The following is a 12,332-nucleotide window of genomic DNA, read 5'->3' as shown; positions in this document are numbered from 1 at the left end:
TGCTGCAAGGCAGTGAAGGAAAGCAACATTTTACTTTGGTATTTCATTGTAAGTCTCAATATCTATCCATCTTATATAGAAATATGATAGATATGATAAAAGGAGTGACTTTAGGTCTATGATTAGAGCTCATGAGAAACTTCAGTCATTCTGTACTGTGTAGCTTTGTGCCATCAACGTCAAACGTACGTATGCACAGCATGTAAACAATCTGTGACAACTAAATATAGGTGTTGTTCTAATCCTGTTCCCTTGAAAAGTATGAGTGGGCACTGAGAGAAAAAAAAATATGATCAGGGTTCACAATGTCCTAGTTTATAGAGCGTATGCATTAGAAATGTGGTTTTCAACTAGGTTTTCAAATCCCTGGGCCAGATGATGTTAGTGACAATCATCATAGACTCGTACTGACACCGTCCTGAAGAAACTTCCATCTCAAAAAGTACACTGGTACACTGGATAAATTGCTATGGTATGCAAGAGCATACGCAAGTAATTAAGCAATTCATTTAAAGGAACAAGACTGTGAGCTGCTTATTTGACATCAGCGACATGGAATTGAATTGAGAAAAATAACGCACATTTCCCAAATGCAACTGGTCAAAATAATTGGACCCATAAGCAGAGACCTGTATTAACATATTAAGGAGACTACCAATATTTTATCTCTAGGTTTTATGAGTGCATATTTCCCACCATGTTTTTAAAAGCCCTTTATATCTGACAGTAATACTGCTGGGGCAGCATTGTTGTGGAATAGCCTACACTGTGGTGAGAACAAGCCTCTCTTTATGCAATGATTTGAGGCCATACAATTCTTTTCTGTGTTCCCTGCCATTTTTCCCCTCATTTGTGTGATTACCAAGTCATAACTAATCATTCATGCCTACCCACAACTTGATTTGTCATACATAGGTGGCAATGCTTGCGTCACAAGAGCCTCATGTTGAACCCTTTGCAGAGGCCCTCGCAAATACGTGCCATCAGTAAGAGACCAGAACATAAATATACATTTTCTTTGAATAATGGGGTTTAAATGACTGAAAGGCCCTATCCTAACAAATTCTTTCTAAAAGAAAATCTTTCTGTCTGGAAACTCTGTTTTGAATTCTTCTGCTATCAATGCCCCGTGAGCAAGCAAAGAGATTTCAGAGGATACATTTGAAACAGAGAGAGAGAGAGAGAGACAGAGAGAGACAGAGAGACAGACCCTGGTTTCACCTGCATGTCTGCAATAAACCTCATCTGGTTGTGGAGGGAGAACCAACAGTGGTACTGCTTGTTCATAAAGGGACACACAGATGACGCCCCTATTCCCAGAGTCCTGTCACTATCTTTACTGTTCCAACCCCGTTCACTGTGAACCAAAGGACTGATGGCTCAATGAAAATGCCTTTAGAAAAGAGAGAAAGACTGGGAGGTCCCCTTACGCTTTTTGTATTTTGTTCTTTACTCAGACAATAGGAAAGTATTGACAGGAGAGGGGAAACATCTGACGGGATTTGGTCCTGGACCAGTGAGGGCGCATGTTTGGTAGGAAACGGGCATCCATAAAGCCACAACAGGCACTGAAGAAGACTAGGAACGTGTTTTTGAACGGGTCTTGTCTGCCGCACGTTTAGTTTCACTGTTCTTTCATTTCTAACTGCTTTTCGCCATTGTTGCTATGATTGCCATTGTTGCAAAAAACATCCCAGACATCATTGAAAAGCCAATTTCAGGCAAACGGGCATGTGCACAAAGGGTCAGACACACAGAGACTGATAAGGTATAATATTGTTAAATAATGTCATCTCAAAAACGTTGCATATCGTAGCTTTAACCACTTGACTTTCTGGGCACAAATGCTACACTTCTAAGAGTTTTCAGATGCAGTGGCTCCCATTTGTCTAGTAAACAACATGACAAAAAGCCATCATCAAGGTGGGCGGAATATTGGATACTCTTGGGAATTGCTGACTCACTGTTCCTATGGTGACTTAGCTGCATTACAAATATTAAAGCAGTCCTCCTCTGCAAAGGCAATAGGAGAAACCCTTGGCCTATACCTGGCCAAAAAATGATATCAAAAACATATTTGTTGTGAACTGGATGCTCTCTTGTACAAGTCAAGTCTGTTTGTCAATACTAGTTTTGGACAAACAGCTGAAAAAAATTCAAAGAACTTCCAATGAGTAATGAAATGAGCTCATCTTCTCCAATCTGTATGAAGCCTGATGAAGACAAGTATGTAAGCTTTGATCCTGAGAGGAGGGCGGTCCGCTGCACAAGCACACGTAGAGATTTAGACATACGCTCTCGGTTTCATTAAAGCGGTGTGACAGTGATGGGAACCTTTTCAGATTCTCAACACCGGGCTGCGCTCTGCCCTACTCCGGCAACCCGCCCACCTGCAAGTACACATCTCTGATCAGTGGAGCCAGGATGGGGAAGCGGGGATGAATCTCTGCAACAGTGGCCAACTATAGTACAATCTGTCACTCGCTAGCCATGCTTAACAGGCTTACACAGATTATGAACGCGACCCCACACAGTTAATCCAGCACGCTTTCATAAGGGATAGTTTTGTTGTTTGAACAAAGACAAGAAAGTGGTCAGTGAGGAGCATGTGGGCCACACCAGGTCACTGAGGTTCTGTTTCAGTAGTGTGTCATCATGCTAGCTTAGTATTCACTTAAGACTTAACTGGCTGCAGGCCGTTTAAAAGCTAGTCTACATACCATGGCAATACTGAATGCTATTATATACCCTTACATCTGTCTGAAGTGTTGGGTTATAACTGGAGAAGCTTTGCTATGAGCTAAAATAAAACTTTGGAAAGTAAGTTCATTAGCAAACGCTCTGTTTGATACGGTGGGAGAGACACTGCGCTTCAGAGCTTTAGGGATAATGACCTTAGAATCGGCACAAAATACATTAGTAAGGGGCTCCCACAGGCCAACTGGGATAATGTTCCACACAGTGACTGATCACACACACACACACACACACACACACACACACACACACACACACACACACACACACACACACACACACACACACACAGGCACGGCACTTTGCCTGTATGTGCTACACTGTTTTGTTCCTACTGTGAGGCCTCAGTGTGGTGGGAGTGACACCTCTCCAAACAGGGAGAGGCTGTACCAGGCCAGCAGAAACATGTTCATGAATGCAGGGAGAAAATATTCTAACAATCAGCTTCTCTAGCCCCATTTCCATAGCCTGGCAAGACCATCCTGATCACGTGACCGCACATTCTGTTTCGCTCTACGGATCAGTCCGGACTTCTAGCCGCCCACATCGATTTCCTGAAATTACAATGTAACCGGGCCAATCAGGGACTGCGTCGTAGTTGATGACGTAACCGGGCCAATCAGGGACTGCATCGTAGTTGATGACGTGAAATACAGGCCGCCGCTGGCAAAACAGTAATGCCGTCTCCCGAAGCAATGAGCGGTAACGTTAACGTTAGTAGAGTAAACACAGCCATAAGTGCAGTTATTGCAGAAATAGACTCAATAACAACAATTAAACAAGAACAAGAGTATGCACTAGCGGAGTTTCTCGGCGGAAAAGACGTTTTCGCCGTTCTTCCGTGTGGATTTGAATTTGGATTCGCTGATTGGCTGAAGGAGTTTGTCTGTCAAGGCAAGTACTCCCGCCCACTCGATTTCAGTGGGCGGGAGTACTTGCCTCCGCTAGTGCATACTCTTGTTCTTGTTTAATTGTTGTTATTGAGTCTATTTCTGCAATAACTGCACTTATGGCTGTGTTTACTCTACTAACGTTAACGTTACCGCTCATTGCTTCGGGAGACGGCATTACTGTTTTGCCAGCGGCGGCCTGTATTTCACGTCATCAACTACGACGCAGTCCCTGATTGGCCCGGTTACATTGTAATTTCAGGAAATCGATGTGGGCGGCTAGAAGTCCAGACTGATCCGTGGAGCGAAACAGAATGTGAGGTCACGTGATCAGGATGGTCTTACCAGGCTACCATTTCCACAGTGACGGGCGACATCTAGACTGAACTGTAACAACCGGTCTGAAAAACAACAGGATGGGCTCTGATGTGAGAGGGCTTAATTAATCAGGGAATATGGTGCTTTTGTACGAACACAAACACTGCCAGCTCAGATTGCCCAGATCAGCCTCCTCAGAAGGACGTGACAGCTCCATTAATATGCAATAACGTGGCAGCACAAAGCTGTGTCACTGATTTGCTTAACAGATGGTTAGTTGCATAATAACTTAGCAGTGAGGTCTGGGATTTCTGACATGCGATAACACGCACAAAACCTCACATTAACCGCCATTCATTCCAAAAAAACAAAAAACAAACAACAAAAAAAGTCACAAAAGGATGTGGCAGCTATATAATCTTGTTTTGATTTGGTTCCACCCCACATTTTCATAAGTCTACTCCCATTGGAAATCTTTTTGTTATGAAAATCCAAGCAAAATTTCAGGACATTTTTTTGTTTCCAGTGCAGCTCTCATAAAGGCAGGCAGCCACTCGACAGCGCATGTGTGAACAGCAATCCATTTTTTAACAGGTGCACAGCCTCACACCTCAAAAGCATTTCCCCCCCCGCAACTTATTGCTCACAGTTACAGCATAAGTCGCTCATATCACATTTTTGCCACTCTGTTTTCCACAGCAGGGGTCTTGCATGCGCTGGTGGTATGCATTACACACAAACACAAAGAACACAACACAGTGGTGACAGTTGGATTGTAAGCCCCCCCCCCCCCCCCCTCACCCCGGATCTAACTTTGCAGACATGGAGGACATCCTGAGGACAGCACATGGAGCAGAGCAAAAGTGCGCTTCGTCTTCCGATTTCTGATTGGTATTTTACAAGTTCTCACATCAAGTCTACAATTTATTTAGAGTTATTTACCTTCATAGTAAAGTGATCTCTGGGAAGTGCAGTGTAAAATGACCATCAAAGACATCTCCAAAAAAAACAACATAAAAACAAAAAAAAACCTCACAGATTACCACTTTAACAAACAGATTGGTCACTAGAGTTGGGCAATTGGAAGAATACTTCAGGGAGGGAATGGGGAAGGGTGGAATTTCCGTCATCGATTTAAATTACCTTGATGTTTGAACACTCAGTGGTTCCCACAGCACTTTATAGTGACTGTAAAACCTGACAAGAATCCAAACCTTATTATTTATGCGTGTACTGTCTTTGAGCCCAAAGTCATGTTGAACATAGTTTCCAAATGCAACATCTGCTGGCCAAAAGCGACATTGTGACCAATAAGGACCATATTATTTTGGGAGTATATCATCGTGTAAGTAAAATTTATCGTCACAATTTAAGCCAATGTTGAAGACATGTACATAAGATCAGCATACTCTGTCTAAAATGCTGGTATTTGTTAGCAAGTAAGTACATTAGAAACTTTAAATTATTTCCCTCATGCCATTGCAAACCACCAAATCCCCCCTGCATTTACAGGTTCCTACCTCTGTTAGCCTACAAGTAAGTTGATACGAATTTGACTTTTCAACGCAGTGCAAACTAATGTAAGCAACTTTATTTACCCAGAAAGATGGCAGATAGAAAACATTAAGTGTGCCTGTTATCTATTTAGGTTAGTCAGCTACTTCCACCTTGACTAACACATTTCCTGCAGGAAATGCTGACACTGAAATGTGGAAGCAGACAAAAAATTATCCTCAGGTTAAATTAGAATGGATTTAGAGCCACAACCAACATTTCCCAAATCCTTCCTCAGGGGGGGCTGGTTTTGTCCCATTTGAGCATCTTGTGCCACTGCTTCCTATTGGGAATACACAGGGGCCTGGTACTTGCTGCAGTTTTCTTCTTCATTACGAGGACGTACACTACAATTTAAAATGTATTTGCCCCTTCCTTGCACATTTAAAAACTATGTTTCAATCCAAGTCATCACATCTACACCATGCACACTGTGTGCATGTCCGTCTAATATGGACAAATAGTGCCGTCAGTTGTAAAAATCATTTTGGGATGGGGGGTGAAATTTCATCATTTGTCCATTGATAAAGAGAGAAACATGTGGCAACAATTTATAAAAGTAACGTTATCTTACTGCCCGGTAATCAGGAGCAAATTTTCCTTTTTAAGATGAAGTACTTTTGGATAGTTCACCCACCCTGAAGTGAAATACTTAAATACATCGGTACTTGTGGATGCCTTAAGGGTTTCACTGGAATATGGAGACAGCTTGTGAATAAGATGTAACAAGTTGTGTGTATATCATGAAACGACAGATTGGGGAGTTTATCTGCAGACTTTAGTGGTGTCAGCGTTGTTGGTGACAGAGAGGAATGGTCGTTCGTAAAAGACAAAGAATGTTGATTCTCAAAAAACGATTTTTGCACATCTCTACTATGCATACATGGATACTGTTTGCCTGCCATTTAAACTGATAAAGCCACAAACTGTGACAAGGCACATGAAAACACTGGTAGAGTTAAGTAACATCATCTCAATTTACAAGAGGAAATGTCCATACAACTCTATTTGGACCTGAACGGACTAGCTCATGAAGTGCTAGTAGCTCAAATTTCTTGGGCTGACAGTGACAAGCTGAGAAAACACTGGCAGTCAGCTTCATTGTAGGGGCTACGTCAACATGATTTCAGTGAGGTGCTTTTCAGCCCCAGTGAAGTGCAATGCTTGACAGAAGAAATCACTGACAGGAACAGAGGAAGTGGTAACAGCGCGGGTCACAACTCATCCCACCTTCACATTACTAATATAACTGCCTGACATCATGACACATCAAGACATCTCACAGCTCAGGGTAACGCAAATGTCGCTCCTCCACATTGTGCATCAAAATAACACTAGCGGGGCTGCTGTAACCTGCATGCATCAAGTCTGACAAAGGTCGTCCATAACAAAAATCCAGGTTAGTTTACTCGAGGAAAACAGCGCTGTGGATTCTATGCAATTTACCATCATAATAGGCTAGGCCTAGTGATAACGGGCATAGCAGAAGCGACATCGTTTATCTGAACCCCTGACTTCCTCAGAAAAATATATAGCAATGCAAAAAACATATTCTATTGATTGTGTACCACTGCTGGAATTCCTTCTTGATGCATGTGGCTAAAACCATTTACAATCCAATTTTAACCCCATGGAGCATTGTATGCGTGCCTGTCAAGTTTTTCATTCATTTAGGGGGCACTCTGTGGTTCAGTGGAATGAGGTGTACAGCAGGTATTTGCAACAATTTGGCTTCAGATTGGACATCATCCTCCTTTCCCACCTTTCCTATCTGTTGGTGGTATAAAAATACACACACCACCAAATGACAGGTGATTATATGCAGTATATATGCACACTCTCCTTTACCATCCAAGTCATTCAAATTAATAAATATTTGCATTTATTATTAAGGGAGTAAAAGTAAAAAGAGCTCTGTCTAAACACCTCTACCATTCCAAAATGTACTGGAAGGTTTGGAAGTGATGCGTTCACGTCAATCGACTGTAAAAATAAATAAATAGAGGTGCGGTTTTTGACACATTCGACAGGCAGGTTGGGATTCAAATTTGTTTTCTAACTGTAGCGGCTAAGTCAACGTACCCTATATGAATAAAATATTTTGTTCAGTGATTCTCTTAGTTACAGCAACACTGCACTACCACGGGACTTTGGTGTTAACAGGTGGAGTTTTTAAAGTCAATGCAGTTTCACTCACTCCAATCATGCATATCCTATAAAGCGCTAGTGCACTTGTGCACTGTAATAAAATATTTTAGAATTCATGTTTTACAGGTGCCACAGATTCTAAGCTGGTCCTTTATAAGGGAAAAGGTCCATTTTGAGTCGATGCAGAATCTTGTGTCATTTCCTACAGCCCTGGCAGCAAGTCTACAACATGCCAATGACAACTGACATCACCTCAAAAGGTCTCTCTTTGTTTTTCTGCACATACCCACAGCTACCACTTCCTGCAACTGTGGCACAGATATGTTGCTCTGTCTGCTAAGTGGATGTTAGAAGTAGAGAGGAAGGAGTGGCTCTGTCACGCACGGTTCACACTGCAACCCACACAGCTGCAGATAAAGAACTTCCTATGACTGTCAGTCATGCAGCACAGTAAGAATGCAATGCTGCTGCGCTGTGGATTAATCATGGCTTATCCAGTGAAGGTATAAACACGAGATCAGTTAGTTTGTGTATGAACATAAGGAAGCACCATGAAACCCATCTGAAACCAGCTATAATTTAAGATTTTTGGTACATATAGTTCAACACAATTCCATTCCATTATAAGTGCACCACTCCGTTACATATTTAACAAAGCACAGACAACAAAAATCGTGACCGATAACAACTGGGGGATAGTACTGTAGAAAAGACCTAGTTCTCTTGCTATAGAGCACTTTGAATACAAAGTGTTTGATATGAACAAAGAAAAAGATTTGGCATGCACCTTGGTTGTCAGGGCACAAATCAATACATATGGCCTACTGCATAAGCAGTAAAAACAAGAAACAAAATCACAGCACACACTGCACAGAAAGAAATGTACTTCTTCCTGGGGGACAAAGTCAAAATGCAACTCTGAATTCTGGTGTCCAAGAACCTGCTGTGTAAAGTGATCAGGCTTCTGCTCACCCACACGACCCTGACATTGTACTGATGCTTAGCCCACAACATCTAATCAAGTGATTTCCAACTTCACCATCAGTCTTACTAACGTTATGCAAATGAGACATCTGATCCTGGCTTGACATGGCTCACTCAGCACTTCAGCAACTGCTTTGCACCAGTGTTAAAGTACATGCATTAACAAAAAATATTCTGCTTGCTGTTCATGCCCTGCTTTTGCACACTTCCTCAGCTCACCCTGCACTTTGAAGTGACAAGTGATGCTGGGTTCTCAATCTGAAAATCTCAAAAACACTGAAACTCTAGAGGGTTTCAAGCAGCAATAATATTGTTCCCGGAGAATATCTTAAGAAGTACTCAATTTTACTGTGAAGCAGTAATTACTAGTTACTAGTAAGGTAACATAGGCAATGACAATTTATTTTCTTTATTTCAAGTAAAGCCAAAGTAATTAACTCAGCTTGTCATACACCCTCGGGCAAGAACCCTTAAAGAAAACTGGTCTGTCCCACAGATCAAGACCCCCTAAACCAATAGCACTGGTCTTGGGGGTCATGGTGCTGTTGTAAACAACGCCCCTAGCACACAAAACTTTGTTTTAAGTTAGACTCATTACAGGCCAGGTGGGAGATGGAGTTAAATTTAGCTTGAAAATATGCTTTGGTGCAAAAGCTGATAGCTGTCCATCGCTGCAGCAGCACAGCGTCCCATACCTAGTTAGCAAGCTAGCTTAGAATACATACAACGTTGTTGTTACCAAATTCAGACAGATTACGCTGTATAGCTAGCTAGCAGTTAACGTTAGTTCCCATGACAATCAAAACAGTATTCCGCTTGTTAATCACTTCTGTGAGCAGTCCGTGGTCATTTCGCTGTTGGTGTCCAACTGAATACGTTAGCTAAGCTTAGTTGTTTTGACGTTATCAAAGACCATTTGTTACTTCCGAGTCTAGTACTTCTTCACCATTCAAATGTCTCGCTAGTTAACTCGGCTTGCAAGCTGTCAAAACACAGGGTGAAATTACAAGAAGCTGTTTTTATATCAACCAAATCAACCAGACTCAACCAGTATCAACCAAACTATCCAATCAACATTGGCAAACCTCGGCCCAGGTAACCCGTGTAACGTTACACAGGTTAGCAGCTACTAACACTAACGTTACAGTTACTGTTAACGTTAGCTAGCTAAGTTAGATAGCCACACAGAGTACAACTGCTTGGAATATTTCCTAGATCCGATTAGCGTTAGCTCCATTAGCGATCACTGAACACTTTCCTTGCCCTGTGAATCAATGACAAACTTACCTTTAATATCTTGTAGGCAGCAAAACATGAGAAGGAGTTTAACCAATATCATATCGATTAAATTCCCTGAAAGCCAAATAAACTAGCTAAGCGGTACACTGATAGCGCAATTTGCTTTCTTGTTTCGTTTTTCACTTAAAGGTACAGTCGCCCCTCCGTACTTAGTGAGCTACCATCACAACACCGGTTCTGTCTCCAACAGCCTGACGTCAGACGGTCAGACAGACAGGCCCTCCCTTCCGGTGTCTGCCAGAGATTTTATTTTCGCCAAGAGGGACTGGTCACGCCCATCCCTATCCCACTGTGTTCATGTAAATCATTCAGCCTTACACGACGACAAGTCATTTAGTGTAACTGACTGCTACCAGTGCTTGGCACCAAACTCCCTTTTTGGACCAATGTTTTCCCCGACCAGCCCTTGAATTGTTTACTTCCGCAAATCATGACTCATGTCATGGTGCGTTCGGCCGCTCATTAGAAACTGGTAAATGCGTAAACTTCCGTGTTTACCAACCTAGGAGTAGTCTACGGTACTTGTATATTGCTTGAGTAACACTACGTTTTAGGTACTTCTAAAAGTATGTCCTTTTACCGGAACTTGAGTATTTTAAGTATTTACTCCTACTTTTAGCTGAGAAGTAATCAGTTCATTTTGGGGCATATCTTTTTGGGAGATGTACAAAATCATAATGATTTCCATCCAAAGGTGACTGTGTAGTGCCTGCCTGAGTATTAATTTAGTTGGTTTATTTCAGTATTTTTCTTGACAATTACTCTGACTTGTTTTTTTTTTTTTTTTTTAATTACTCTGACTTGAGTAAATGAAGTTTAATTGAAGTGACAGTACTTCCACTGAGAGTAAAATATGCAGTCTGCTCTTCACTCCTTAGTACTCTTTGGTCTTTGCTTGGAGCCATGGCATGAGTAATAAAATACAAGTCAGATTTACAATGTAGTTTTGTTTTGTTTTTTAAATCTGTTTAAAAATGTATTATTTTGAATTTGCTTTTTATTGTTTTTTCTGTTCTGCTAAAATGTTCTACAGACTCATGGGGCATCCACTTTATTGTGAGGTACAGCTAACAAGCAAGCAATGTTAACCAGTCTGTTAATGTCTGTTAGCATTACAAAGTTGGTACTCAGAGACAGACAAATATGTTGCCATGTTGATCCAGATGCTTACAGAGTGAGCGTTGGCATGGTCTCAAGTATTGGCATGATTTGAGGAAAATAAAATGTAGTTGATAAACTGAATGTCGAAACAACTCAAATGAAACTGAGTTCAGAAAAACATAAAGCAAGTCTATGAAACACATTGCCCACTATGTATATTATAATTCCTGCTAGAGTAAATGAAGACAGCAATAACCACTCCAGCTAATGTCTTTCAGCACACCTGAACTTTACACCATTCAACCGAATGCAAAAGGAACAGGCAAAAAGTAGAATATATAAAAAGCATAGTGTTGAAGAGAAAAGACACACATCTCAAACCATCTGCAAAGTTTAAAGATTTTAGATCAAGCTATCAAGTTAGCTGATAATATTTGCTAATTTCAAATTGCTCTCACATGTAGGCTTTTTGTGCCCCCCAATTATAGTCAAATGTTATGTTGACTAGACTTGTCAGCGCTATAAAGCAGACATCATTTCAAATTAAAATTTGAAAATAAATCGAAAACAAATCAAATGTTAAATTCACAATAAACACGGAAATATTTTTAGTTGTATATTCTGTTTTGAAAGCCATCTATTGCAAATATGCCTGTGGCAGGCTGTTCCCAATTTTTTATCAGGTGACCCCGTGAGCATTATGTATGATGTCAGTAATAAAAAGGCAAAGACCTGCAAATTGCTGATTGCTGAACATAAATTGTTGAAATAAGACCCCTGGCATTGTACAAAGTTACACTGTTTTATGTGTGTCCTGTTCATATTGCTCGTGGCTGTGTTACTATTCTTCTTTGCATGTGTATAATTGTACAATAAAGGGAAAAATCATGACTTTCTCAGTGACTTCCATGCAAACATCTGTTTGTGAACCTTTTCCATTTCAAAATAATAGCACAATTATAGTTTGATTGGGATTTCCAGGGATCCCATTTTCAGACAGGAAAGTTTCTGAATTAGCTGTTCTGTGCTCGCTCGAGTAGCTTCTGCCACCAAGTGGCTGTTTCCAGTCAGTGCATGTAGATTGTTCTGAGCAGTCAAAACAACTCGACTCTCCTCACACATGCGCGTGCACACATACGCATGCATGCATACGCACGCACACACGGCAGGTTCATGCTGCATTCAATGGTCCTCGTAAACGGGCCAACACCTGCGCTTGTGTCTGCTCTGCATATCAAGCTGCACCCATGTTGATCCAGGCCAGATGTTGTAAATATAAGT

At 41.3% G+C, this 12,332-nt stretch overlaps 1 protein-coding gene across 1 annotated transcript in view; it reads right to left on the bottom strand.

Annotated features, from left to right (window-relative positions):
- Window positions 1–10,295, bottom strand: part of adam10a (ADAM metallopeptidase domain 10a) — a 52,449-nt gene extending 42,154 nt beyond the window's left edge. Inside the window, exon 1 of the mRNA XM_071903661.2 lies at window positions 9,939–10,295. Coding sequence (XP_071759762.2) covers window positions 9,939–9,990 — 52 coding nt within the window. The 5' untranslated portion in view covers window positions 9,991–10,295. The remainder of the gene's footprint in view (window positions 1–9,938) is intronic.
- Window positions 10,296–12,332: the final 2,037 nt, after the last annotated feature.

Source organism: Centroberyx gerrardi, chromosome 1 (genome assembly GCF_048128805.1).
Source record: "Centroberyx gerrardi isolate f3 chromosome 1, fCenGer3.hap1.cur.20231027, whole genome shotgun sequence".
NCBI lineage: Eukaryota > Metazoa > Chordata > Actinopteri > Beryciformes > Berycidae > Centroberyx > Centroberyx gerrardi.
Note: the sequence above shows the minus strand (reverse complement) of the source record. Positions and strands in the feature narration are given on the sequence as shown.